Genomic DNA, 27,209 nt, shown 5'->3' on the forward strand with positions numbered 1-27,209 from the left:
ATAGGCCTAGTATTTTACATGGAAAATATTAGTTAAGTGTCACAACAACCTTGTATGTATTATTTTTAACCCCCATTTAAAAAATCACAAAAATAAGGTTCAGGAAGGTTAAGGAACTTCTTGAGAATTGTAACCTGTATCTCAAAACTCAAGCACTTAGCCAGTCATTGTTTTGCCACCGTGGGTGGGTTATAAGTTAAGAAGAATAGGAAGGATGGGACATTGGGTAGAATTAGAAGAGGAGGCATTAGAAGAAGCGAGCCTGTGATGCAGGGCCAAAGCTTAATCCAGGGTTCCTGGCATTCTAGAACACCTGTTTATTCTCCTGCCATGCCTCCATGCTTCTTCTGATAAGATTTTACAAGAGTTGTTGGGTGTTTAGCAACAATTTCTGTTAAATGAAGCATTGTTTAACATTTTTGAGTGAGGACTGGGATGGTATGAGGTTAACAACATGGTAAAAAAAAATTAGTGTCTTGGAATATCAATTCAGAGTGATGGTCTGATGGAAATAGAAAGGATAAACTAGTGTGGGGTGCCCAGGTAGGAGACAATTTCAATAGTCTAGACAGGAGGATATAGGGGACTGAGGTAAGGCTTTTAGTAAGAATAAAGGGAGAGCTGAATATAAGAACTGATAGGTTTAGAAATGGAATACATCTGAGAAAGGGAAATATCCAAGTATTTGGAGGATTCATGCCTGGATAATCAGGAGACTGGCAGTCTCAGGAACAGAGAAAGGTTGAGTCATAGGTGCCTTTATATGGTTCATCTGTCTCAGTCTAGACCAGTGGTTCTCAATTGGGGGTGATTTTGCTCCCCAGGGGCCCCTTTGGCACTATCTGGAGGAATTTCTGGCTGTCACAGGTGGTAGGATGGAAAAATAGATATTCTACTGGCACCTAGCCAGTGGAGGCCAGGGATGCTGTCAACATCGTACAATGCATAAGACATCCGCCACCCAACAAGAAATTACCCAGTCCCAAATGACTCACTATTGACACAGTGCTGAGATTGAGAAATTCTGCTCTAGACTATAGGGACAAATTGTAAACCTGAGGCCCTCAGGGCAAGTCAGACAAGGTAACAAGATGTGTTTAGTGTGTTCTGTGATGCTGTTGTTTTTAATTTAAACCAACATTTAAAACCAAGAGAGTTCACATTAAAATGGTCCAGATGGCAGGCTCCTCTTGGAAGATGTGCCAACTCTGGCTCCAAATTTCTCCTGGGTGAGGCCCGACTGTAACCAACTAACTGCACCTTCCTCGGTTTGCCAGTCTCACAACTCCAATTTTCTCTCCTATCACTGAGACCAAACTCAGCTGCCATTTATCTTTGCTTTGCACTATTATTTTTCTTATGGTACAACAGTACAATCAATCATTATTTGCAGATTCTACATCAGTAAATTTGCCTACTTCCTAAAATTTATTTGTGGCCTGAAAATCAACACTCACAGTGCTTTCATGGTCATTCATGGACAGAGCAGTAGAAAATCTGAGTTGTCCAATGCGCACGTCCTAGCTGAGGTACGTGCGCTTCATTCTTGTGTCAACTCTCATACTGTAAACAACTATCCTTCTCAGGTGTATTTAGTGCCATATTTTTTTTGCATTTCTGTGCTTCATTGGTGATTTTTCTATTTAAAATGACCCCCAAGGGTAGTGTTTAAATGCTGCCTGATGTGCAAGAAGTGCAAGAAAGCTGTGATGTACCTTATGGAAAAAATGCATGTGTTAGATAAGCTTTGTTCAGGCACGAGTTATAGTGCTGTTGGCCATGATTTTAACGATAATGAATTAACAATATGTATCAAATAAGGAATCTATAAAGAGAAAAACACATAAAACGGGGTTATATATTGATCAATTGTCAAAAATGTGATGAGAACTCACAGGAACCTAACCATAAATTTCCCCTAGGAGCAATGGTTCAATATTTGCTAATTCAGTGCTCTTGGTGACTTCATACAATATAGCTACCTTGGATAATGAGAATAAGTGGTATGCCTTTTTCAAAAGTACATAAGCCAAAGTTAGACTAAGGGCCACATGTTACTTGAAAACTGAGACAATGTGTTTCTTTCTGAAGGTGAAAACTATTGCTGTCCTGGACTAAATAGGAAAAACTTGCTTGTATCATCTGGTCCCTGTAGGCATTTGACTCACAACCTTCGGTGTTTGTTGTTCTTGTTTTTGGCTGAGATCGAAGATGTCTTGAACCAGGATAGAAAATGATAAGTCAGAGATTCAGACAACAAGAACCATCATATAAGGTAATGTAAATAATCTTGGGAAATGTAACACACTTACATTTTGGGGCTGCTGCAGAAGATGGAATAGGAGTCATACTGCCTAAGAAAGTGATGGCAAGTAGGTACCATCTCAGATGACAACTCTGATAGATTGGTATTGGTCTCCCAGTGAACTGTGTTAAGAATCTGGGGCTGCATTTGGGTTACACCTGGACTTACTGGGAAAGTGCTATGGTTGACAATGGTGGTTGCCATGGGCCCAGAATAGAGGAATGGCAAGGTGCTTTATATTTGCCAGTCCTGGTCTCAGCAATGTGAGGAAGCACCATGAAGGGACAGCATAGGGACAAGAGAAGCAGACTTCATGGAAGGGAAATTTCTCCTCTTCCCAGTTTTGCTCTGGGCCGCCCAAGCCATGTGCAGTGAAAAGGCACATGTGGCAGGACAGGCAGGCCTAGCCTTTGGGGGCAAATGCTGGGCCTTCAGGTGATTCTGCAAATATCCCCAATTCTTTCTGGAACATTTTAAGAAATTTCTTTCCTCTTCTTCATGGGGAGACTTAACTCTCCTGAAACAGTAGTCTTAATACTTTATCCTATGTTGTTACATGATAAAAAATAATGAAGGAGGTAAAGCAATTAGGCTTCTATGAAAAAACTGTTTGGTGTGTTTGACCCACATTCAATCACCCAGGAAAATTTCCTTAATCTCTGAAATTGTGAATTATTCTTTAAAATGTTCTATATTCTTGCCATAGAATCAGTTTTGGATGAATAGATTGCACTCCTGTATCTAAATAAGGATTTAAAAAACTAAGAAAGCTCACACAATACATAGGAGGAATTCAATTTTTAGTGAACATGGTTTTTTGAAAAAGGACTTACAGATAAGAAACAAGGTTTTTCTATTGAGATAATAGAAAGGAAAATGAAGCGTTACCTCTGGAAACTTTAAAAAATTCACATTTAATATGAAATCAGAATTACTTTTTTGAAGTAATTGAGGTTAGAATTTATTTTTTTTCCTTACAGACTATTTGAATAGCTCTCACTTTCATGTAAGAAAGAATGGCTCACTTTTGAAAATGTATTTGCATTTACACTGTTTTTTCTTAAAAAAAAACCCTTCTCTCTAAAATTACCTTACACTATTTTGAAGTGAAGCTATGAAATAAGCCCAAAATCTGGTAAAGACCTATAGAGAGCAATGTACAGTGTAGGAGAAACTCTGAGTTGAGAAAAAAATTACACAAGGAAACAGTAGGCAAATCTTTTCTGGTTAGCGCCTTTGGCCCACAAGTGGCTCGTTTCATAACTAGGGTTTGTTTTTGTTTTTGTTTTTTAGTATTTATGGGTAAAAAAAGAAAGTAAAAATAAGGTAGACAACTCAATGGAAAAGTGGGCAAATTACTTAGACTCCACATGAAAGAGGATATTCAAAGGACCGGAAGACATACGAAAATGTCCTCAGTACATGGTACTGTGTGGTTGCCACAGCACTGTGGTACTGTTATATACCAACCAGGATAGTAAAAATGGAAACAATAGCAAATGTTGGTGACGTCCCCCACATACTGGGGGAATGTACTATGGCATCACCATTTGGAACACTGTTTGGCAGAATGTACCAACGCTGAGCTTATAAGCGTACTCTATGACCCGGCAATTTCTCTCCTAGAGATAAAACCGACAGAATCACTTACATTTGTGCACCAAAAGACATGTACTATAACGTGTACAGCTGCACTACTCGTAATAGCCAAAACCTGAAACTGCCCAAATGACCACCAGTGGTAGAACGGATAAATTATAGAACATTCCTAAAATAAAATACTATAAAACAATGAGAATGATCTAAGACTACATGCAGTAACGTGAATGAATCCAACAAACACAAAGATGAGCCAAAGAAGGGGCGTATGGGTGGCTCAGTTGGTTGAGTGACTGACTTCAGCTCAGGTCATGATCTCACAGCTTGTGAGTTCGAGCTCTGTGTCAGGCTGTGTGCTGACAGCTCGGAGCCTGGAGCCTGGTTCAGATTCTGTGTCTCCCTCTCTCTATGCACTAACCCCCCACTCCTCACATTCTGTCTCTGTCTCTCTCAAGAATAAATAAATATTAAAAAAAAAAAAAAAAGATGAGCCAAAGAAGCCATGTTGCAGGGCATGCTGAATACTTTCATGTAAAATACAAAACCAGGCAAAACTAACATGCAGTTAGAAAGCAGGGTACTTACTGGTTACATCCTTGGCAGGGACGGGTGGACTGTTGGCTGAAAGAGAGCATGGGGAGGGCTTCTAGGGGCTGATAATATTGTTTCTTGAGTTTTGCTAATTACACAGGTGTAATCAGTTTGTGAAAATCCACTGAGCTGTACATTCATGATTTCTACACTAAAAATTTCTGTACCATATCTTATCTTTTTCTTTTTCCAGCTGCAGGCTTAAATAATTTTAGAAAACTTGCAATTTGGCACTTCCTCTGGTCTGACATAGAGGAAAAGAACTAACAATAAGTGGTGGTGTGCTGGAGCTGGCTTGTTCTGACTCTCTTCTCAACTTCAAGGTCAGTACCTTCATGTCAGGGTAGCTGGAAGTCACCCTTGGCAAATGCTGGAAATCAAGGATTTGCATATTTAACAGCACACCACTGAATCACAGCAATGATAATGAAAACAAAAACCCAAATATCTATTTCTTCTGCATAAATAATAATCACTTGAAATAGAAAGAATTAGGAACATACCTTATTCCCTTTAGAAGTTTAGCACCCAACTGACTCTTTCCTTAAAATAAGGAACTCAAGGGGTGTCTGGATGGCTCAGTTGCTTAAGGGTCTGACTTGGGCTCAGGTCACGATCTCACAGTTTGTGAGTTTGAGCCCCACGTTGGGCTCTGTGCTGACAGCTCAGAGCCTGGAGCCTGCTTCGGATTCTGCGTCTCCCTCTCTCTCTACCCCTCCCATGCTCATGCTCTGTCTCTCTCTGTCTCTCAAAAATAAATAAGTGTTAAAAAAAATAAAAAAAAAATAAGGAACTCGAAGTCAGGTTCACATCAACACTTAATCTTCAAAATCCCTGTGATGGGGGTGTGAGAAGGCACAAGCATTATTTACCCATTTTGTTTCCATCTTTTACCTCTCTCAGTAGAATCTTACCTCTCATTTCAGGAAGTAAATAGTCAAAAACAGCTTGTTTATTCCTTCTTGACCACCCCCCTCCACCCCACACTTTTCTTCCTCTGCAAGGAAATGACAATGAGTATCATCTGTAGACAAGGGTCATTACAGGTCCACCAGTGGGTTGTTCCACCCAGGATGGAGAAGCAGAGGCCAAAACTGGGCAGCAGGTGCCTCTCTCCCCACTTAGCTGCCTCTGCCTATTACACCTGTCAGCGCCCTCCACGTGGCTCTGGAGCCCCGGGGCACGGCCAAGGCCTGGGCAAAATGAGGGGGATGGAAGGAGAACGCTATCTGGTCCATCTGCCTTTGATTTCCAAATGGTGAAGCCCCAGCCGAGAAACTTGAAACAAGAGGAAAATTAAAGTGTCTCTTTACAAAGGCACAAGCAGCAGGTAGCAGACAGTTTTATCCGAGAAACTCTTCTGAGGAACTGGGCCAGAGAAACATCAATAAATGTAGATCCCATTAAATTCACCACTGACAGGGATCTTTGCTCTCATCTAATTCTACACCCTTACCCTCTACACGAGAAGCTGGAGGTCCAGGGGAGTCAAGTGGGTTGCCCAAGAGGTAGATACAGGATCAAAACAGAGGCCCCTAGCTCTGCTTTTTCTATTATATGTGGCTGCCAGTATTCTCAATTCCTTGATGGACCCCCACCACCACTCTTACACCATGTTAATGTTGCTGAAATTGGGATATATCTTACAATTCTTTTTAAAATTCTTGTTCTTTTTGGCTCTTTTCTAGAAAACAATTTAAAAGGCTGTTATTAACTTGTTGGTGTCCTGGAATCTAGGCAATGTGGCTTCACAACAGATATTTACATTTGAAAAGTATATACCAAAGGTTTCTTTATACTGAAATGTCTTAGTACATTTAAAATATGGTTTGGTTTACAAAAAATGTTTAGGAACACATGCCTACTTGGGGCTGTATTTCAGAAGCAACTTGTTGCCTGCCAATCTGTCTTCTATTTTTTCTGCTGTCCTTGAAGTTGCTGCCCAAATTCTCTGCAAATACCAAGAGGTGAGTGAGAGACAGGAAGCCTTGGAGCAGGCCCTGGGTAAGAACAAAGGACAAATACAAACGGCTGAGCTGCCTTAACTCTCAAAACTTTGTGGGGAGGAATCTGATCTATCTGAATTTCTTATTGCTCTTGGTCAACTTCTGACAAAACCAATGTGATGGTTACTTTTGTGTGTCAACTTGACTGGATCATGGAATGCCCAGATATTTGGCTACACATTATTTCTGAGTGTGTCTGTGAGTATGTTTCTGGGTGAGATTAGCATGTGAATTGGTAGACTGAGGAAAGCAGTTTGCCCTTCCCAGTGTGCACAGGCATCATTCAGTTTATTGAGGGCTTGAAAAGAACAAAAAGTGGAAGGGAGAATTTGTTCTCATTAACTGATTGTTGACCTGGGACATTGGTCTTCTCCTGTCCTCGAATTGGGAGTTATGCCATCAGCCCCCCTGGTTCTCAGGCCTTCAGACTCAGATTGAACTACGTCCCTAGCTTGCCTCTGTCTCCAGCTTGCAGATCATGAGACTTTTCAGCCTTCAACTTCATGAGCCAATTCCTTATAATAAGTCAATGTGTAATATAAATAACACAAACGTAATATATAATTACAAATTACAATATAATTTATATCTATGTCTATAATTTCAAGCCCCACTTCGTAGGTAACAATAGCACACATTAATCATGCACACATTCTGGCCAGGCTGTGTTCCAAGGGCTTTGTGTCTACCATACCTTTCCTCCTCACAACACTCTTTGGAGTGATTTTTAAAAAGCAAATTTTTAAAATTCTAGTATAATTAACACATAGTGTTACATTAGTTTCAGGTGTACAACACAGTGATTGCACAACTCTATATATGGTCTGATAATTGTCTCCATCTTACAGATGAGAAAACTGAGGCACAGAGAGGTCAAGTAACTTACCTAAGTTCACACAGCTAAGCAGTGGAAAAGCCAGGTGTTAAATATAGTCAGTCTGCTTTAAGGCCCATGTTCTCAACCCTTCACTGTGTTGTCTGGATAATAGTGGACCCAGGAACAGACCCCAGCTTTTTGGGCCCCATACCAGTGAGCTGCACAATAGCGTGCAGGCAGTCCACACTATAGCTTTCAGCCTCTTGAGCCTGGCTCTAGTCCTCTGGCTCTAATCCTCATTTTAGTACTTGCAATAAAAGGGGTTAACCAGAGACCAATTTTTGCATTTCTGCCATGCTCATTCTATTTCTTGTTTCTCCTGATTATTCTATTGTTTGTTACCTGATTCTTGCTGTGAATCTTAGATTCTCCAGCCTTATATATAGAGTCAAAATGCTTGTCATCATTTGCCCTCAGCCAGCAAGGCACTGATGTGGCAACTTCACAGAGGCTTGCATGATCGATTACTTTTAGGAGCAGGGAGGAAGGAGTCTCATGCTTCCTGTAGGAGACATGAGAGCTTTGACAGGGTGTTTTAAGGTCGGAGGTAAGGTGTTCATGAGCTGTCAGACTTAAGTTCCGGCCCTCAGTCTCAGCTTCAATATTCACAAAGCCCTCCTAACCCAGTTCTAATGATCCTTGCTATTAAACCAAAGAAACAGTTCATGGTGGAAAACACTCTGATATGAAATCACATCTTACAACAATTGGTGCATACAGCAAATCCTGTTCTAGCAACAGCTGTTCCGTGACCTTGGTTTTAATACATTATGAGAACAAGTTCTTCTTGGAGTGCTTGGGAATTGAAATGGTCACACGCCATTATCTGTGTAACCATTATCCAGTCCTCTTCCTGGGGCATAAAAGTGCTTTGTTTATGTGTTCAAACTGGAAATCTCCCTTACTGTGTGAATTTCCCCACTTGAGCAGCTGAATAAACCTGGAGCACAGGGTCGGCTAAATAGACAGTGGTCTCATGCTATACCACCAGTATCCTAATCTTGAATCAGCAACAGGAATGGCCTTACTCAGCCCACATTGGTTCTTGCAGTAATTACAGTGAGGATGGAATTGTGAATAAAGATCATTTAAATTCCTTAACATGGCTGGGAAGATTAACAAACAGCAGGACAGGAAGGAATGTAGTGGGTTTAGTATATCACTGATAAATGTAACTTAATCCCGGAAGAAAATCATGAGATATTAACAAATAAATACTAAATGAAATTAATTTTCAAATATAATATTTATGGGAATTTTATACCAATCTCTTCAGATACACATTCTAATTAAGGAATTTCTCTAAAAACACTGGGTTAACTTTTGAGGCCTCTATCTCACAATAATAACCTTTTGTACATATAATTTTAGACAACTTAATAATTGACCATAACCTAAAAGCCATCAGCATATGCAAATTAAGTAATATAAACAGTAAATTGATGACACTGTTCTCATGTAAGTAAATAAAAGACCTATGGGAGTAAAACTACAATATAATTGAAGTATTTGGCTCCACTTGGAAGAGAGTAATTGGCCAGTCTCTGGCTAGCCTCCAAATTGAGTAATAATCTTCTACTAACTAACTCATTCCTTCCCTATTTTACAGATGAAATTTGTAAATTATTTCTTACTTTCTGCCTTCAACGTAAGTAGAACTTCCAGGTTCCACTAAATATCTATCATATTACATTTCAGTGGTGGCTATATGTCAACAGATTCTGTGTTTGTATTTGGTTAAATCATTTTATGGCATGTTTCAAACGAAAAGAATTATGTGAGTGCATTTTTATACAACCTAGATGTATATGTTATAATCTTATTTTAACATTACGGGTGATGGGCCAAGTACATTACAGTAATCTATTTTTGGGATCAGTGCCAGCTCTGAAGCTGCTACCCATGAGGTATGATTTGAGGAGCTGTCAGCACTGGGTCCTTCACTGGGAAGGAAGCCAGCCAGGAAAGCCAGTGTCGGGCTGGAGGCAGAGGATGCACAAGCCAGAAGGGCTGGGCAGAGAGATACTCCCAGAAGTTGCTCGTCAAGAGTCTAGCTAGGGCTGGGTGAACAGAATGGATACACAGATGTCAGAGCAAGGCATGGCGATGACCAAACAAAGGCACATACGTTGGAACCAAAGCTGGGCTTTCAGACAGGTGGGCAGAAACCAGAAGATTCACAGGAGACCACTGTGGGAAGGGAGGGGAGAAATAGAGAGCACTGGTGGTCAGTAAGGTGCCAACAGAGTTGTCAAGTAGTGTACCGGAGCGGGAGAGAAGAGCAACAGGAGACTCTCTTTTGCTTCATCCTATAAACTTCTTTTGTGCTTTTGGCTAGGGCAGTACCCAATCAGACAACCAATCCAAGGGGACAGCCATGCTGTAATGCTTCAGTTCTCTGTGTGTAAGGGACAAAACAAAGCTTATTTTCTATAAATTCTTCCCTTTCCAGTTTTTATGCTGAAACTCCTCCATTGGATTGATCCTTTGAGCAAAGGCACTGTCTATTGAGGGCCAGTATTAAAAAAATATATATCTTATTTATAAGGAAGGGACATTAATTCAATAGTATAGAGATATACAATTTCCCCTTAAAGAGAGAACAACACAGTTAAGATAAACTTTGATAGTTGTGATCACGCAGTATAGAAAACCATGATTATAGTTATCTGGGGGCACAGGAGAACCTCTAAAAGAAAATAGGTGTTTTCATTGACCTTCACTGAACACACACACACACACACACACACACACAGAAGCAACTGAAAATGGGTCCTGGGATGTTCAGAATTCTTAATATAAGTTCTAAGAAATCAACATTTTTTGTTTTTGTTTTGTTTTTGATAATACATGCTGTGTGATTTTGGTAATTTACTGAAGTGTTCTGGGATTTACTCCTTTGATTTTGGAGGGGGTTAGAAAGTGATCTCAAACATCTAGTGTCCCGATTCTATCAACTTATAACTCTCAAATATAGGGGAAGAATCCACCATCTTGACACCCTAAGGTGATGGTAATTCTTTTAATACCATGTTGATAACCTATAAGTAACAGAAAACATAGCACCACTGAAACTTTATAATATATGAGTGAATATCACCACCAAAGTTGGCACAAGTGTAACTCAAGTTGAGGAGGAGGTACGGCCACCATATCCAGGTACCTTGATAACCAAATTATTTCCTCCTCCTACTTTTCCATGTTTCCTATTCGTCAGGAGCCAATTCTGAGGCAGAGCTCAGATAAGCTCTACCAGAATTGGCTGATAGAGGTTATTGGGCAAGAAATTAGCAGCAGGTCCTGGTGGGCCTGACAAGTTTTTCCTCATACTCAGTGCTGTGTCTGCTTTTTACTTTCTGTGTCTTTGAGAGAAGAGAGGCTCACATCGCTGTCCCTTCCATTTTAAATGAGTGAATCAGTGTCCAGGATATATAAAAGCTCTCTTACAACTCAACAATAAGGGAGAAATAACCCAAATAAAAATGGCAAAGGATTTGAATAGACATTTCTCTACAAAAGATAGAAAAACAGCCAATGAGCACATGAAAAGATGTTTAATATCACCAGTCATTAGAGAATTGCAAATCAAGACCACATGAGATATCCTTTTGCAACCACTAGGATGGCTCTAAACAAAAAGTGTTGGTGAAAATATGGAGAAATTGGATCCCTTATATATTGCTGGTAGGAATGTAAGATGGTACAGCCTCTTTGGAAATCAACAATCAAGGATATTGTCAATGCTAGAAGCATGGACTTTCTCTTTGGTTTGATGTATTTTTTAATTAATGTAAAATATTTATGTGTTGATTTGCCAACCAACACCAATATTTACTAGTATGTTTTAGATCTACATAACTGGACTTCACTATGAATTCAAACTTTTCTACAACATTTTTTTATACACAATTTATTGTTAAGTTAGCTAACATACAGTATATACACTGTGCTCTTGGTTTTGTGGGTAGATTCCTGTGATTCATCACTTATATACAACACTCAGTGCTCATCCCAATAAGTGCCCATCACCCATTTCTTCCCTCCCCTGCCCCCCCATCAACCCTTAGCTTGTTCTCTGTATAAGAGTCTCTTATGGTTTGCCTCCCTCTTTGTTTGAAATTATTTTTCCCCTTCCCTTCCCCTATGGTATTCTGTTAAGTTTCTATGAGATAACCAGAGCAATCAGAAATCTATGTCCTCCTCATGGACACGGATTCTACCTAAGTCTAGGTAGAAAGGTGACAGTTTTGAACTGTAACAGAAGGGTAGTTACCCCAGGTGCCCTTGCTTATTATGTGTATTGAAGCCAGCCTGGAAATTCAGTGCTTGTCCAAGTTTCTGTATTCCATATTTCTTGTCTCTCAAGATAGAAAGTTAGAGAAAATTTTATTTAATGCTGAGCAATATTTTCATTCCACTACTAGAAGATTTGCTTCCTTAATGGCAGAAGGTAGCCAGATAACATGAGTTGAATGTAAACATCAAGCTTCTTCACACTGTATTGAACTGTGTGTTGGAAGCTATTTATATTTCCTTGCTAAGTCTGGCCAGATTATTGATGGTCAATGAAATCAATAACGTCTGCTTGTTAAAAGCACCACAGATTTATTCGCACCATGTAAGATTTATTAGATTGGATGGAAGTCCAACTTTACATTTGATTTTTTGTGACTAGTGCTCTTGGGATACCATTTCATAGATGTAGGAGTGAGGATGGCACAGGCAACACCATTTTATCAAGTTATCCATTTTATCATGAACCTGTGTCCAGGTGATGGCATAAACATCATCAGGAATACCATGTAAATGTACCACATATATCTATAGTAAAATCAGTTGTTGGTTTTTTTGTAGTGATGAACATAAATTAAAGTAGAGGCAGTAAAAAAGGATAGAATAAAGAGTTATTTTCCTTTGGCCTTGGGTGAGCTGTAATTACAGTTGAGCCTGTATATTTTTGACCTTCCAAGCATTTTCTCCCTACGGAATCAAAAAGCCCATTAAGAAGACCTGCCTTAGGAAGAAACTGTTTAATCCCCCCATATTCACATTTACTTCTCTCTGCAACCTGCTTTTTCAGAGATTAGATAATGTCTTAGACTGGCATACAGCATAGGTCAGAACAGCATGGCCCTGTCCCAGGCTTTTCCTGGAGCACGGGAGAGAGTAGTATTTGGTGTCAAACAGTTGCTTCTTAAAATGCAAGCTGCAAGCAAAGTAAGAGTAAAGAGAGGGTGAACAAACATCTCAATAAAGCTGAATTGATGCTATCTGGCTGGAAAGGCAGCTTCACATGAATAAATCAGCAGTCAATGAGAATTAACCATCTATGTGTACTGGCTAATGACAGAAGGTGGCTATTCCCACACCAAAGAACAATGTTAAGCATTCTACTTCTGAAGCTAATTCTTTAAGGAACAGTTTCTTCTTTGACCAGAGCTATTAGTATAAAATGCACAGTTCTGGCTCTATGCAAGGCTTATAAAAAACAAATTTTATTTGGCAGGGCTTAAACCCATTCTTAAACAATAGGCTTTTCCAATTCATATATTCCTTTTCATACTTATGGAAAAGGCAGGCCAGGTGTATATTCTCGAAAAGGAATGTATGTATTTTCTTTTAACCACTTCAGCAAAAGGTCCAAGAAAACAGAGCAGACACGCACTTATGGGTTTAAGCATAGTTTTGTGTTTTCCAAGATAGACTTGTAAATGTTTTAGAGCTGCAGAAATAAAGATACTGAAAATGCCAAAAAACCTCAACTTAATCTTTTATGTTGTTTCTGTCTATAAAAAATTTTAAGATGATTATTTTGTTATAAGAGGACAATGAATCAGTGACTGAGCTGATAGAACCCCACTGCCTGCCTGTTGCTTGATTGGTTCGGACAAGGAGGCGGGACAGAGCCCTCCCAGGGTAATCTGGCCTACCCAGTGCACCTCTGATGGTCTGGTCTATGGAATACTCAACATATCTGTCTTTCCTTTCTCTCTGCCCCATATTTTTCTTTTTAAATTTACTTTATCACCAGGCAACTTAGGAGACAAATGACTTAATTGCTCAGTAATTTTCATACATGAGAACTAAAGGAATTCAGTTATTTGTTTATGCCATTGTAATTTGCAGCATCATAAAACAGTGCTTTATAGGACATGTGTTTCCTGTGATTATCAGAGGGCAGGACAGATAGCAGTTAAATACCTGAGCTCTGAAGTCAGACAGCTTGGATTCAAACCCTGGCCCTGCCACTTACAGCTGGTACAACTTTATAATCTTTCTGTGCCCCAGTTTTCTCATAGGAAGATGTGTGAATTCTGAAGATTAAGTGAGGAAGTGCTTGGACATGGCTTAGAACAGTTCCTGTCATGTAGTAAGTGCTCAGTAAATTTTAAACAAAAGTATAAAATAGAAGGTTTTCAAATTTAATTATTATTGTCAGACTAATATGAAAAACTTAAAATATTGGAATATTTGCTAATCATTCATCTGTTAATTGACTCTTTTCTTCATTAAACCCTTTCAAATATCTACTAAGTGCATTAATGGAGGAAACAAGGGCATATTAAGAAACTTTGAGACTTTGAGTTAGTAGGGTCCAGTGGAAGATTCTAACATATGCAATTATAATACATTGGGAGATGCTCAGTGTTGGAACACAGAGATGGGAGCTGTGGAGGGGCGTGGAAAGAAGACAGAAGAGAGTTTGGGAACACGTTGGGAAAGGGAATGAGACGGATGGCTGGTTCAGACATTCAGGTGCAAGTGAGAGGTGAGACCATGGAGTAGATGAGTCTCTAGAGACAGGCATGTGGAGGAAGAGAGGTGTCGGTGATGCTTATTTATTCATGATTAGAAACTCAAGACAAGTTTTCTTGCTTTTTCAGCTTAAAATGAGTCAGTCAAAATGAAGAAAAAAAAAACTCTACAGTTGAGGAAAAAAAAGTGTAATTAAACCCAGCTGGGGTGGGAGTGGCGCAGGTGCAGGGGTGACTCTGGTGGAATGAGAGCAGCACTGAGCTTCCGGCTGGCTGGTGGGTTGGGGCTGGTGGGAAGGTCAGGGCCAGCTCAGCTGGTCTGAAGGTTGAGTTTTAAAAAATGCTGGAGGGCAGGGCTGCTGGACTGGGAGACGGCTCTGTGGGGAAACTGGAAGACCATGCGGGTCGAGAAGGAACAGGTAACTTAGGCAGATGGGAGTATGGCTGGATCCGTGGCCAAAATGCTGCACCATAAGCCGTCTATGTTAACAAGATGACAATGCCAGGGCTGAACAAAAGTGAAGTGAAATTGTGATGATTTCCCTGACGATGTGTCAAGTGCATTCTGTGTATTCTGCTTGGGTTTTTCTGAATAATCTCACTCTGAGTTTCAGACAAGGGTCCAGTTTGGGGTTGGGATAAAACTGCTGTGAGAACACCGCAGGGAAGTGTTTTTGGTTTTGAGATGTCTTTTGGGATTAATTAGCCACACTGCTGACAAAGCCTAGATGGTCTCTAATAATATAGGTACACTGCTGGGGGCCATTTTATAGCTAACTCTTCTTCCAAGGTTACAAATTGACTCCAAATGTCATTTTGAAAATATTAGCAAAGCCTAGAATATAACAGTCAAGCACTGCTCTTTTAACTTTCATAAATTGTTGTGATATGCTGTCACAGAAGCAACTTTAGAGTTTAACCTTTTAATTATCGTTTTTTGCTTTATCATAAGTACTTTAAAACAATCTATTTATGTCTACCACAATTTAATGACAAACTCAGTCAAATAAGTCACTTGGCATCATGCACACAATGCCTAAAAATAGTCAAAGTGGATCAAAGCCATTATTTCTAGTTATATTACATTAGTATTACTGATGCCTAAAATAATTCTTCAGTTATTTACAATACAAAGGAAAGCAACATATACTGAACATATGTATATAAATACTATAAAATTTACATTAATTGCTTTTACCTCTATCTTTAACTTTAATATTTAAAGAATAACATAGGGGTGCCTGGGTGGCTCAGTTGGTTAAGCAGTCGACTTCAGCTCAGGTCATGATCTTACAGTCCGTTGAGTTCAAGCCATGCATCAGGCTCTATGCTGACAGTTCAGAGCCTGGAGCCTGCTTCAGATTCTGTGTCTCCCTCTCTCTCTGCCCCTCCCCTGCTCAATTCTCTCTCTCTCTCTCTCTCTCAAAAATAAATAAACATTAAAAATAATTTTAAAAATAAAAAAAATAACATAAACTTAACTTTTTAAATGTTCATTTATTTATTTTGAGGGAGAGAGAGAGAGAGAGAGACAGAGAGAATCTCAAGCAGGCTCTGCACTGTCAGCATAGAGCCAGATGGGGGGCTTGAACTTATGAACTGTGAGATCATGACATGAGCCAAAATCAGGAGTTGGCTGCTTAATCTGCTGAGCCACCCAGGCACCCCAAATTTAATTTTTAATACATGTTTTAAGAATTAATACAAGGGGCGCCTGGGTGGCTCAGTTGGTTAAGTGTCTGTATCTTGATTTTGGCTCAGGTCATGATCTCATGGCTATGAGATCAAGTGCTGTGTCAGGCTCTGCACTGGGCATGGAGCCTGCTTAAGATTTTTTCTCCCTCTTCCTCTGCCCCTCCCCTGATTGTGTGCTTGCTCTCTCTCTCTCTTTCTCTCTCTCTCTCTCTCTCTCAAAAAAAAAAAATCAACATGTGGTTTAAGGATAGTCTTATTTGGAACAGTTATCCATAGACTAGAGTTTTAGAGTAGTCTACTCTGCATACACAAGAAACTTTGCTACTGGCTTATCATTGTCTAGAACAGTGTTTCCCAAACTTGTTTGGCACTAAAAAAGAGGTTCTACAACTTAAGTGTCCATCAACAGATGAATGGATAAAGAAAATATGGTATATGTACACAGAGGACTATTATTCAGCCAAAAAAAAAAAAAAAAAAAAAAAAGGAAAGTCTGCCTTTTGCAACAACATGGATGGACCTTAGAGGTTATAAGCCAGAGAAAGACAAATACTCTATGTTCTCACTTATATGTGGAATCTAAAAAAGCTGAACCCAAAGAAATAGAGAATAGAATGGTGGTTGTCAAGAGCTGGGGGTTGGGTAAATGGACAGATGTTAGTCAAAAGGTACAAATTTCCAGCTATAACATGAACACGTTCTAGGGATCTAATATAACATGATGACTATAATTTACAATACAGTATTATATACTTGAAAGCTGGGAGTGTAAATCTTTTTTTTTTAATGTTTATTTAGAGAGAGTGTGAGAGAGAGAGAGACAGAGAAAGAGAAGGGGAGAGAGAGAGAGTCCCAAGCAAGATCCATGCTGTCAGCATAGAACCCAATGTGGGGCTTGAACCCATGAACCGTGAGATCATGACCTCAGTGAAACTAGGAGTTGGATGTCTAACTGACTGTGCCGAGGCACCCCCAGAGTGTAATTCTTAAAAGCTATCGCCACACATGTACAAAAGGCACTTGTGTGAGCGGATGGATGTGCTAACAAACCTTGCTGTGGCAATCATTGCACAATATATACATGTATCAAATCATCACTTTGTACACCTTTAACTTCCATAGGCTATATGTCAATAGTATCACAATAAGTCTGGAAATAAAATGAAAAAAAATTTTCCAAAGACAAATAAGTTTAGAAATTTCTAGATTAAATCAAGCAGGGTTTTTTTTTTGCTGCCGAATGGGTCAGCACATTGTTATAATAATGTACAATGTGGACCATCTGGAGCACATGTAGAGTGGAGTGTCTCAAAATTATTTAATCACGGAAACTTTGAGGGAACACAGTTTGAGAAACTCTGACCTAGAGAACGGGTCAAAGCAACATGTATGTTTTCAGAGGTTTCTTGTCTTTGGAAAAAAAATAAAATTGATTATTGATTTCAAAATCTCCCTGTCCAGCCTGTTGCCCTTGACAGTATCATCACCACATACACCAAGTAATTTAAAGTTGGTAAAAAAGAAATTTCCTTACGCTTCTCTGTATGCAACCCCTCAATAAGAATAGAGGAAAACAGCCAATAGGCTAGTACAGACTACACAGCAGCGAATGGGTAGACGGTGTTAGATTAAACATCACATGATTCCTGCTTCATTAAATCAAAAGTGCTTTCCGTTTGTATTTTTGGCATCAGAATATAATATTCTAGAGACAATATCTAGAATGAGTAAGAATTAGTATCTTCAAACACAAATGTTCACATGTGTTAATTTGTTTTTATAAGTTAGGACTTCTCAGTTGAAAGTGGCTGAAAAACTGACACAAACTAGCTAACGCAAAAAAGGAGGGAGGTCTCTTGGCTCAGTAACTCGAAAGGCAAGAGGGGTTAGCTGGCCTCAGTCATGACAGGTTCCAGAAGCTCAAATCCTGTTCTCCGAATTCTCTCTCCATTTCTCAGCTCTGTATTTCTGTGGGTTGCCTTATTTTCTTCTACTTATAGGGTAGGTGGAAGAGGCATGGATATAGACAGCTTCTGGCTTCTATTATTCTAGCTGAATAATATTAACAAGCCCAGAGAAGAGCAAGGCTCTCTGTCCCTGACTCAGTAGATACAAACCCCAGAAAGGACGCTGATTGGACTGGCTTGGGACATGTGCTAATCTTTTAAATGGCCCAATGATCACTTGGGCCATCACTTGGGTCATGACTGGCCAGGCCTATGTCACATGCCCTCCCACCTGGCCAGGTAAGGCAGGGCATTGGATTGGCAACCCCACCAGAATCGCAGGCACTGGGCAGCAGTAGGAACTGGTGGTGAGGGAAGCATTTAACTAGGGCAAGAAGAATACTGCTGTTATGAGGCCAAAAGACAAAAAACACAAAACACTGAACTCCATGGTTACTAAAGCTCTTTTTCCCTTCTATGAAGTAGCTGCAATTATTGACATGAAACTATATGAATTTACTTTTCTCCCACTCCCAACCCAACTACATACTTTAAAAGAGGTACCCAACGTTAGTACAAAATCATGCTTTGGCACCTTCTGTCCTCCTTCCTCCGCTCATACATAAGTCAAGTCAGAAACTGCTTTGCTCTGATGTGGCCACATTCACCATAACATATAATAGTAATAACAACACACATCACTTTGGTGGTGGAACACTGCTGGGGAGAGGAAGCAGCGAGCTACAGCTGTGGTGTTCGCTATACTTCTCTGTCTTCTCTTTCATCATCATCAAGTCTTGCTTCACCTTCAAAGCAGCTCAAGAGATTAGTGCTGCAGCTAGAATGCGGAAGGTCCAAGGAGAGCAAAGGGGCTTTCTTCTGCACCCAGAAGGGTTTCCTCTCAGACTGCACAAGAGGTACTAGTCAGTGCCTCCCTGCCCCCGCTGCTCTCAAAGGCCTTCTGCCTGGAGTTTTCCTCTGTCCATCAGGGCTGGGACTGGGGGTGGGGGAGGGGGGATGGGGAGTGAGGCACTCACCTCCAGTGTAGAATTTAAGGGAGTGCCAAAAACCTCAGTCATCAACATTAATACTATTTTAATGCAGTATTTTTTAAAAGTAAAAATTAATGCAAAGAATCTATGAAGAACAAAAGGTCAAAATATTAAACAAAGAGAGGACCAATATTACTGATATTTCCTTTTGACACAGGCACCAATATGGCTCAACATGGCACTGTTACTGACCTTGCCTTTATTTTTTTTAAATGTTTTAAAATGTTTATTTGTCTTTGAGAGAGAGAGACAGAGTGTGAGTGGGGGAGGGGCAGAGAGCGAGGGAGACACAGGATCTGAAGCAGGCTCCAGGCTCTGAGCTGTCAGCACAGAGCCTGACGCAGGCCTCAAACCCACAAACCGTGAGATCATAACCGTGAGATCATAACCTGAGCCGAAGTTGGACGCTCAACCAACTGAGCCACCCAGGTGCCCCCCTGACTTTGTCTTTATTTAAAATGTTGATATGTTGTCCATCATGGATTTTTTGCATTAATTTTTATTGTTTAAGATATTGTATTATAATATTTTGTGTCTTGATTACTGTTTGAAATTTTTTAAATGTTTATTTATTTTTGAGATGGAGAGAGAGACAGCATGAGCAGGGGAGGGGCAGAGAGAGAGGGAGACACAGAATCCGAAGCAGGCTCCAGGCTCTGAGCTGTCAGGACTGAGCCCGATGCAGGACCCGAACTCATTGATTGAGAGATCATGACCTGAGCTGAAGTCAGACGCTTAACTGACTGAGCCACCCAGGCACCCCCGAATTACTGAGGTTTGGTGCCCCCTTAAATTCTGCACGTGAGGTGAGTGCCTCCTCACTCTAGTCTTCTGCATCCACCTCACCAAAGGGGTGGGGTCATGACCTGGAGCACCATCAGGAAATACCTCACTCAAGTTGAGCTAATCAGATTCTTTCTCTAAACTTGAAAATGGAAAGCGACAGAGACTCTATCCAGATGATAGTGAACACTTGCACTGAAATGTCATTCTGAGTTGGGGCTCGAGGACTCTTGCCAGGCCTTGTTCAGGCCAAAGAGGACCACTGTAAGAGACAGAATGAGGGAGTTGAGCATGTGGCAGCTTTTTATTATTTGTCCAAAATATCCTCTGCCCCCCTCTAAAGGGTCCTTTTCTGATGCCTCTCTCTGTTGGAAGAGTGTATTGCCCGCAGCAGGGACATCAGGCATGGCCACATGACTAGTTTTAGCCAATGGAATATAAGCAGAGGCGAAACGCCACATCTGAGTAGAAACTTCAGGTGCTATTGAGTAGTTCTGCTTTGCTGTCTTCCCTCTATGGTAAGGTTGGCATGTTCCAAACATGCTGTTTCAGCTGAAGTTCAAGAATAAGAAGATGTGGAGAAGGGCCACAGCTGATTCTCAGTGGGCACTGAGGTAAGAAATTATATACTGCTGTTATAATTCACGGAGATTAGGAAGTGGTTACTGTAGCATAATTTCGTCTAACCTGACTGATACAGAGAATAAACTTAGTTTCCAGTTTTTCAGTTTGTCCTCCTTGAAACTTGATTTTGTTTCATACCCATGAAATCCTCTGAGATCATTTAAGTGGGTGTTCTGTTCCTTATAACCAAGAGTCCCTGATAAAATTGATAACAATGATATTATTTAGAACGATTTTGTTCTTTTTACCATGTTATGGGTTCTTTCCTCCCCTGTGCCAAGGTTGAGTTGTATGCATGCACACACTTTGAGAAATGCTTAGATGAGAGAATTTACTGCACTGAAAGTAAGGATAATTTTTGACTGTGTATTATTATTAGTCAATAACAGATAGCTATGATAGTTTTCTCTTACTTTATGCAAACTGTGACTTAACCTGCAATTTCAATTAATAGCATTGTTTCATGGTATATACAGGAAGAACAATTTCTGCTACTTCAGAGTGATAACACTATCTTCACTGGAGAATCTGAAACAACGGAGTCCTATCAATTATCATTTTAGCTTTGTTATTGAAAAATAAAATCCCTTTGTTTACTATATACATAAATCTTTGCGTAGTGTTTTCATTCCTTGAGCTTAATTCAACTGAGTATTCTCTGACCACCCCCCCCCCCCACCCATGAGGGTATGGCTCAGTCTTTCAGGCCACCCTCAAGAGAAGCCTTTTACTGCATCCTGCGCTCTGAAAAGGAGCGAGCAAAGTCTCCAAAATTAGGGCATGAGATTTTTATGCAATAATTGTTGACTAGTGAGACAGTAACTTCTGTTTTACACAAAACTTTCTCTCGTGCCAAACTGAAATGAATAAACATTTAAATTAGTTTTTCAAAATATTTCCACAAGTATAGTTTTGTGGGTAGGAAGCATAGAAGTTGTAAGACTTGCTTCAAGCTCTTGGCAAGTAAGTGGCAGCATCAGGTCTGGAATGGGATCTCTTGTCATCTAGCTATTTCTATTATGCCTTGGTACAAAGAACAACTGACTTCTCTGATACATTCTCCTCAATATCTGTAACACTGTGCACAGAATGTTCTGATTGTCCTAGAAGTAAAGTCTAAAAATATAAAAAACATGAATATCTGCTACCTATTATATTTAACATAGGAACATCTAGATTATACTGTGTTTACTGCTTATAGTTAACGGAATATCATTTTAGTTATATTAAATGACACACTTTGCTACACACATATTTGATGAGATGCCAACATACTACAAAGCAGATATTTGTTTTCCAGAATAGTTTGAAAATTAAAGCACTGACAGTTTACTTTAAACTGTAGCCTAAATTGCAAATTTTCATTAAAAAAAAGAAGGTAAGAGAAAAATAACATTTGAAACAAGATTCAAAGTAGATAGTATAGAAAGGAAAAGAAAATCCTTGCTCAACTGCACAAATACAAAAGAACAGTTACAAATATATTACTGATTCAGTGATTGATAAAATATACCAAGAATTCAAGGAGGATGTTAGATTTAGAAATGTGAATTGCTAAAAATACAAAGCAGTAACAGTGGTTCCAATTGCCTATTTGAAAGTATCTACAAAATTATTTTTTTGTGTAGCAATTCTTCATACCAGCCTAACTTGGGTAAAATAACCTAGCAAATGCTGGTACTAAATATAAATTGTTACCAGACATTTTTCTTATAAGGCAGTATTATTTTTCATGGATTTTGAAGGCCATACACATGTGAGAAGTATTTTAATTTGGTCAATTGACAACTAATGAGATTCAACCAGTTGTTTTTAAAGCCTCTAAAAATAAGCTTCAGCCATTTTGTCTTAATGAGTAAGATGATGATTTAGTCCTTGAGGGAAATACTTATTCATAGAATTTTAATCACTAGAAATGACTAATTAATACAGTAGAACATTAATGAAAACTTTCGGGTCTAGTAATAACCTGTGTTGATAACTACTTGCCTAACTTTGGGAAAACTACTTAATGTAATTCTTTGCTTTCCATTGTTTTGAAGGGCATAGAAATTCTGGCCTGTGAGCTTTTGTGGAAACAGAGCATAAAGAGACTATATGGGAAAATGTAGTATTAACACATTAATTACTTTATTAAGAAGATAAGATGGGCGAGTAATGCTTGTTGTTCATCTAAGATGATAAGCAAATGTTAAAATCTGTCATCTCTGTGCCTTATTTATTTATTTATTTTTGGCAGATTAATGATTCTGATATTGACTGAACAAAAATTATACATATTCACTATTTTGGAAAAAATGTGCAATAGATCAGAGAAGAAATGTTCTCCCCGCCTCCCCCCCGCCCCCCCCCCCCCCCGCAATGAACTAACCTTCCTTTTCTAGCCTACTTATGTCTCAAGGTCTTTGACATTATTGGTTTTTTAACACACATCCAAATTTCAACTCAGTCCACACCAGTGTCTACTCACAAATTCCATTTCTCATAAAACGAATGATTTAACATTTCAAATCTACACAGGGCTTGACAAAGATGAAAGATTGCTTTTGGTCTTAATGGATAAAGTATATAGGCTCTCCGTCACAGAAAAATAATGCTGTGGTTTGACCATCCTAATTAGCCTGTGACTCTAAGTTCTTTTTTCAGACAGGGAGATTAATTTCTTAGTTCCAAGGGTAGTTTTGAAGGGTAATTTACAAGAGGCTGTAGTTAGCAGTTTAAGAGTGAAATCATAACATGAAGAAAAGATTGGCGGCGAACTAAAGTTTTGAAAACTTTCAAAATTAAGTATTGTTAACAATTTTAAATTGAAGTGTCTTCAAAATAGTGGCATGTGCCTAGTAGGGCTCAGATTTGTGCTGATTTAGATTTTCATCAGTACAGATAAGATGTAATAGGTTACATGTGAGAACACAAATGATTGTAAACACAGGTCAGATTCAATTAATACTGAATTGAGAAAACCTCCCTGATGGCTGAAAACAGTGATACCTTATTTCTTTTCTTGTTATAAATAAAATATCAATGTTCCAGCCTTAACCCCATCGTTTCTCTCAAAGGTAGTCTTTCTGGTCTCCAAGCAATGCTGGGAAATCCTTAGTGGGGCACAGAGGAGGCCTGAGCACCAACTTTACTGCCCTGCCTGATCCTTGGGCTTGCAACTCAATGATGTGAAGAAAATCTCCTTACAACAATCCTGAACTCCTGTCTTACCCTTTGCATCTCCAATGAAGTGAATTATTTAAAATTAGAATGGGGCACCTGGGTGGCTCAGTGAGTTAAGCTACCAACGCTTGATTTCAGGGCAGATCATGATCTCAAGGTTCCTGGAATTGAGCCCCAAGTCCAACTCTGTACTGACAGCAGGGAGCCTCCTTGAGATTCTCTCTCTCCCTCTCTCTCTGCACCTTCCCTGCTCACACTCTTGCTCTCTCTCAAAATAAACATTTTTTTTAATCTTAAAAAAATTAAAAATGCAATTTATACACATCTCCTCAAGAGTGGTTCCCTTCCTTCTAAGCAGGGTGGGCATAACATTATCAAGATCTTTCTCCTCATGAAGCTTATTTTCTAGTGTGTGAGGAGGGGAGCAATAAATAAATACAAAAAATAACAGGATAATTAAAATACACAGCATACCAGTTAGTGGTGGCTGAGAGGAGTGGCGTCAACTGTGGCCAGAAGGGTCTGGCAAAGGTGACACGTGAGCGACAATCTTAAGGAGGGAAGAGAGTGAGCCATTCCAATACAGGGTTTTGGGTAAGGCTGTCCCAGGTTGAAGAAACATCAAATGCAAAGGCCCAGGGGCCGGAAATGTGTCTGGTGTTGGTTAGGGGACAGTGTAACTGGAGCAGAGGGGAAGAGTGGGAGGAAATAAGGTCGATGAGACCAAATGTGAACAGGTCAAGCAGGTCGTGGTGGGCCATTCCAGGGACCGTCTAAGAAATGGACGTTTGGAGGATTCTGAGCAGAGGAGTGGCATGACCTAAATGTTGTTAAAGGCACTCTTCTTGAAGCTAGTTTTGGTGGAGGCGCCATCAAAAGAGATCAGAAAGATAAATCCGATGGTAACAGGTGCCTCAAAGCTTGCTAGGACAACTACCGAAAGGGGTAAAGGGTTGAATCCTAGACCAACGGGTACGTGGTGGTTGGGAGCACGGGGTACCCTGGGAGACGCACCTGCGCAGCTTTCAGGCCTAGACCGCGCAGAAACCTCTGGTCCTGCTACTTCAGCCCCAGGTCCCTAGCCTGGGGAGGGTCAGGGCCCGAAGCCCTCAAGCCTGGTTGCCGTAGCCACCACCACAGGATTTTTCTTCCCCCTCGCTACACTCCCCACTCCTGGGGGCAAAGCACCAGGTCCCGCATCCGCTGCAGCGCAGACTCCCAAGTTTGGGGCAGCGCAGACTCATCAGTATTCCGCCCGCGGAGTTCTCCCCGCCCCCGCCGCGAATCACCGCGCCCGCCTATCCCGCAGCTCCAGCCTTTCCGCGTTCCGCGCCGCCTCACCGCCCCCACCCGGTCCCTGTGGACCGCAGCCGCATCTGCCCTAAAGCGTTCCTGGCAGCCCCGGGCACTGGCGGGGTTACGCCGCGCTTTCCAGCAAGCTGGCGGCGGCCACAAGCTGCGCCTCCGCAGCGGAGAGGGGGCGCCCTGTGCTAGGCGGCGCCCCCGGGGAGACCCGCTCTAAGGCATCCCCGCAACAACTCTAGGGATATTCGACTCCCCAGCTCTCGGTTTAAGGCCCCCCTGCACTTCTGCAGTGCACCAGACGGGGGAAGCAAATATAGGAGGACCTGCATTGCGCCCCCGCTGGGATGCACTTGCGCAAAGAGGAGACCGTCTGCTGCAAAACCGGAGGATCCGAGGCGCAGGGAGTTAGGGGTGGGTTGTTTTTTTTTTTCTTTTTTTTTAAGGACTCACCTTGTGCAGTTTCCACATGGCCCCTAGAGCTTTGACTTCGTGGCTGGAGTGTTTGCCCTCCTCCAAGCACTGGTAGCACACAGGCATCTTGCACTGCACGCAATACATGCTGTGGTTCTCCAGCTCGTGATCTGTGCAGGTGGATACCTTGCGCGGGCTCAGCCGCCGGCTCACGCGGCCCTGGGCCGGGGGCACCAGGCGGTGCTTGGCTAGGGGCCCTCGGGGCGGGTGGCAGCGCAGGCGGCACGGATCGCAGTAGAAGACATCGCACTGTTCGCACATGACGGTGGCCTCCTTAGGCGCCTTCTCGCAGAGCTGGCACTTGAGGGCTGCGGCTTTGCTCTGTTGGTAGCGGTCAATTACCCCTTCCAGGACGCGGTTCTTGGGGAAGCCGCGGAGCCCCCGGTCATCCAGTATGAGGCTGCGGTGGCACTGGGGACAGGTGATACAGGAGTTGCGGGGCACCGGGGCCAAGGCCGGTGACAGATGGGTGGCCGGTGGCGGCATAGCCGGCGGGAACACGCGGACGCCGTTGGGGGACTTCTGGCACGGCGTAGTGGGGGCACTGGCGAAACCCCCGTAGGAACCATAGCCGCTGTCTGCTTCGCTGTACAGGCTCATCTTGTCCAGGTCCAGATAGTCATAGTCGGAGACCCCAGAGCCCGAGGCCCGACGGCTCTGGGGGGACTCAGACTCCGGGGTCTGTACCAGGATGTTGCGGGCGCACGCTTGACATAAATTGTGAGAGCAGGGCAGGATGATGGGCTCCCGATAGAAGGAGCCGCACACAGGGCATTTTAACTCTTCTTCCATCTCTTCCATGAGGACCGGGCTGGGAGCGAGGCAGCAGCGGCTGCAACGGTTGCCTGAGCTGGTGAAGCGGCCGACGGCCTCTCGTCTCCAGCACCTTGGCCAGCGGCGGCGGTGGTGGTGGCGCCTTCCCGCGTCGCCTGGGCACCGACTCCCGGGGAGGCGCTTTCTCTCCAAGCCACTCTGTCTGTGAGCCAAAGAACCGCGACGCCGCGCTCCAGCCCCGGAACGCCCCCTCCTAGTCCCGCCCTACCCTGTAAACAGCGGCCCATTGGACGGCGGCGAGAGAGCGAAGCTCTCATTGGCCACGCGCCCCGTCCTTCTCCTCTCTTCTGCAGGCCAGGGGGGGTTTCGTAGCGGACTCTAGATGAGCGAGTCTTCGCTCCCGGCTGCAGGATCTCGGGAGGGGGCCGGCGTGCGGAGGCGAGGGCCCGGGAAGGAGGAATTAGGCGGGATGACTCATCCTTCGCCCCGCTTCCTTCCGACCTCCGGTGCAGTCACCCAGGAGCAGGGGGCGTGAGAAACCCCTCCCCTCAGCGAGTAGGCTGGCGGAGGGGGCTGGCGCTTCTCGCCAACTGTCTTGTGTTTGGCTTCCAGCTCTGGTGTCCGCGCCGACCTACCACCAGCTAGGGCCGCGCGACACCGAGGACCACCCTCCCCCCCTTCTCTTTCCGCTGCTGGCAGCCTGGGCTGGCGCCTCACCCAGGCCTGGATTTCGGTACCGCAGCCGGGCTCTTCTCCCCTCCAGGAACGCGGTGCAGCCCGGCCCCGGCTCTACCCCATCCCAGGCGTCTGGCGTGAGCCCTGGGAAGCGCTTCTTTGCTTCTTTCACCCTCAGTCCCTGGGTTTTAAGACGGGATTAATAATATTAATTTCTTAGTGCTGCCGTGAGACTGAAAGGCTCAGTATGTTAGTTAAAATCTCTGCCCCCTACCTTTCCCGCTTTAAATTCAGGCTCGGCCCGGAGGCTTCCCAAGCCGTGGTGTGAACCCTAGGGTGCGAACCTGCCTCTCTCCTCTCCTCACTCTCCCTGCCTTCCAAAGCTGTGCTGTCACCCTGCTCTCAGCGCCTGGTTGTGCTTTCGCGGGGCCAGCAGTACCTTTGGCTCAGTTTGAGGCAGGTATGGGTTGCCTGTTTCTCAGTGCCCACAGTTTAGTAACTAGCTGCAGATGAATCACTGTATCATTGCGGAGTCTCCGTGTTTGAATCCAAACAGCATTATTCAGTGTCACGTGGCCTGAGCCTT

The 27,209-nt window shown here is 42.1% G+C and overlaps 1 protein-coding gene across 9 annotated transcripts in view; it reads right to left on the reverse strand.

Annotated features, from left to right (window-relative positions):
- TRIM9 (tripartite motif containing 9) overlaps nucleotides 1-26,168 on the reverse strand; it is a 112,532-nt gene extending 86,364 nt beyond the window's left edge. For 3 of the 9 annotated variants that reach the window (XM_045450941.1, XM_045450935.1, XM_045450939.1), the window contains exon 1: nucleotides 25,154-26,168. In XM_045450941.1, the coding sequence (XP_045306897.1) occupies nucleotides 25,154-25,975 (822 nt within the window). In that variant the 5' untranslated portion in view covers nucleotides 25,976-26,168. The remainder of the gene's footprint in view (nucleotides 1-25,153) is intronic. The other 6 variants (XM_045450938.1, XM_045450937.1, XM_045450940.1 and 3 more) reach the window with 4 other exon arrangements.
- Nucleotides 26,169-27,209: the final 1,041 nt, after the last annotated feature.

Source organism: Leopardus geoffroyi, chromosome B3, assembly GCF_018350155.1.
Source record: "Leopardus geoffroyi isolate Oge1 chromosome B3, O.geoffroyi_Oge1_pat1.0, whole genome shotgun sequence".
Lineage (NCBI taxonomy): Eukaryota > Metazoa > Chordata > Mammalia > Carnivora > Felidae > Leopardus > Leopardus geoffroyi.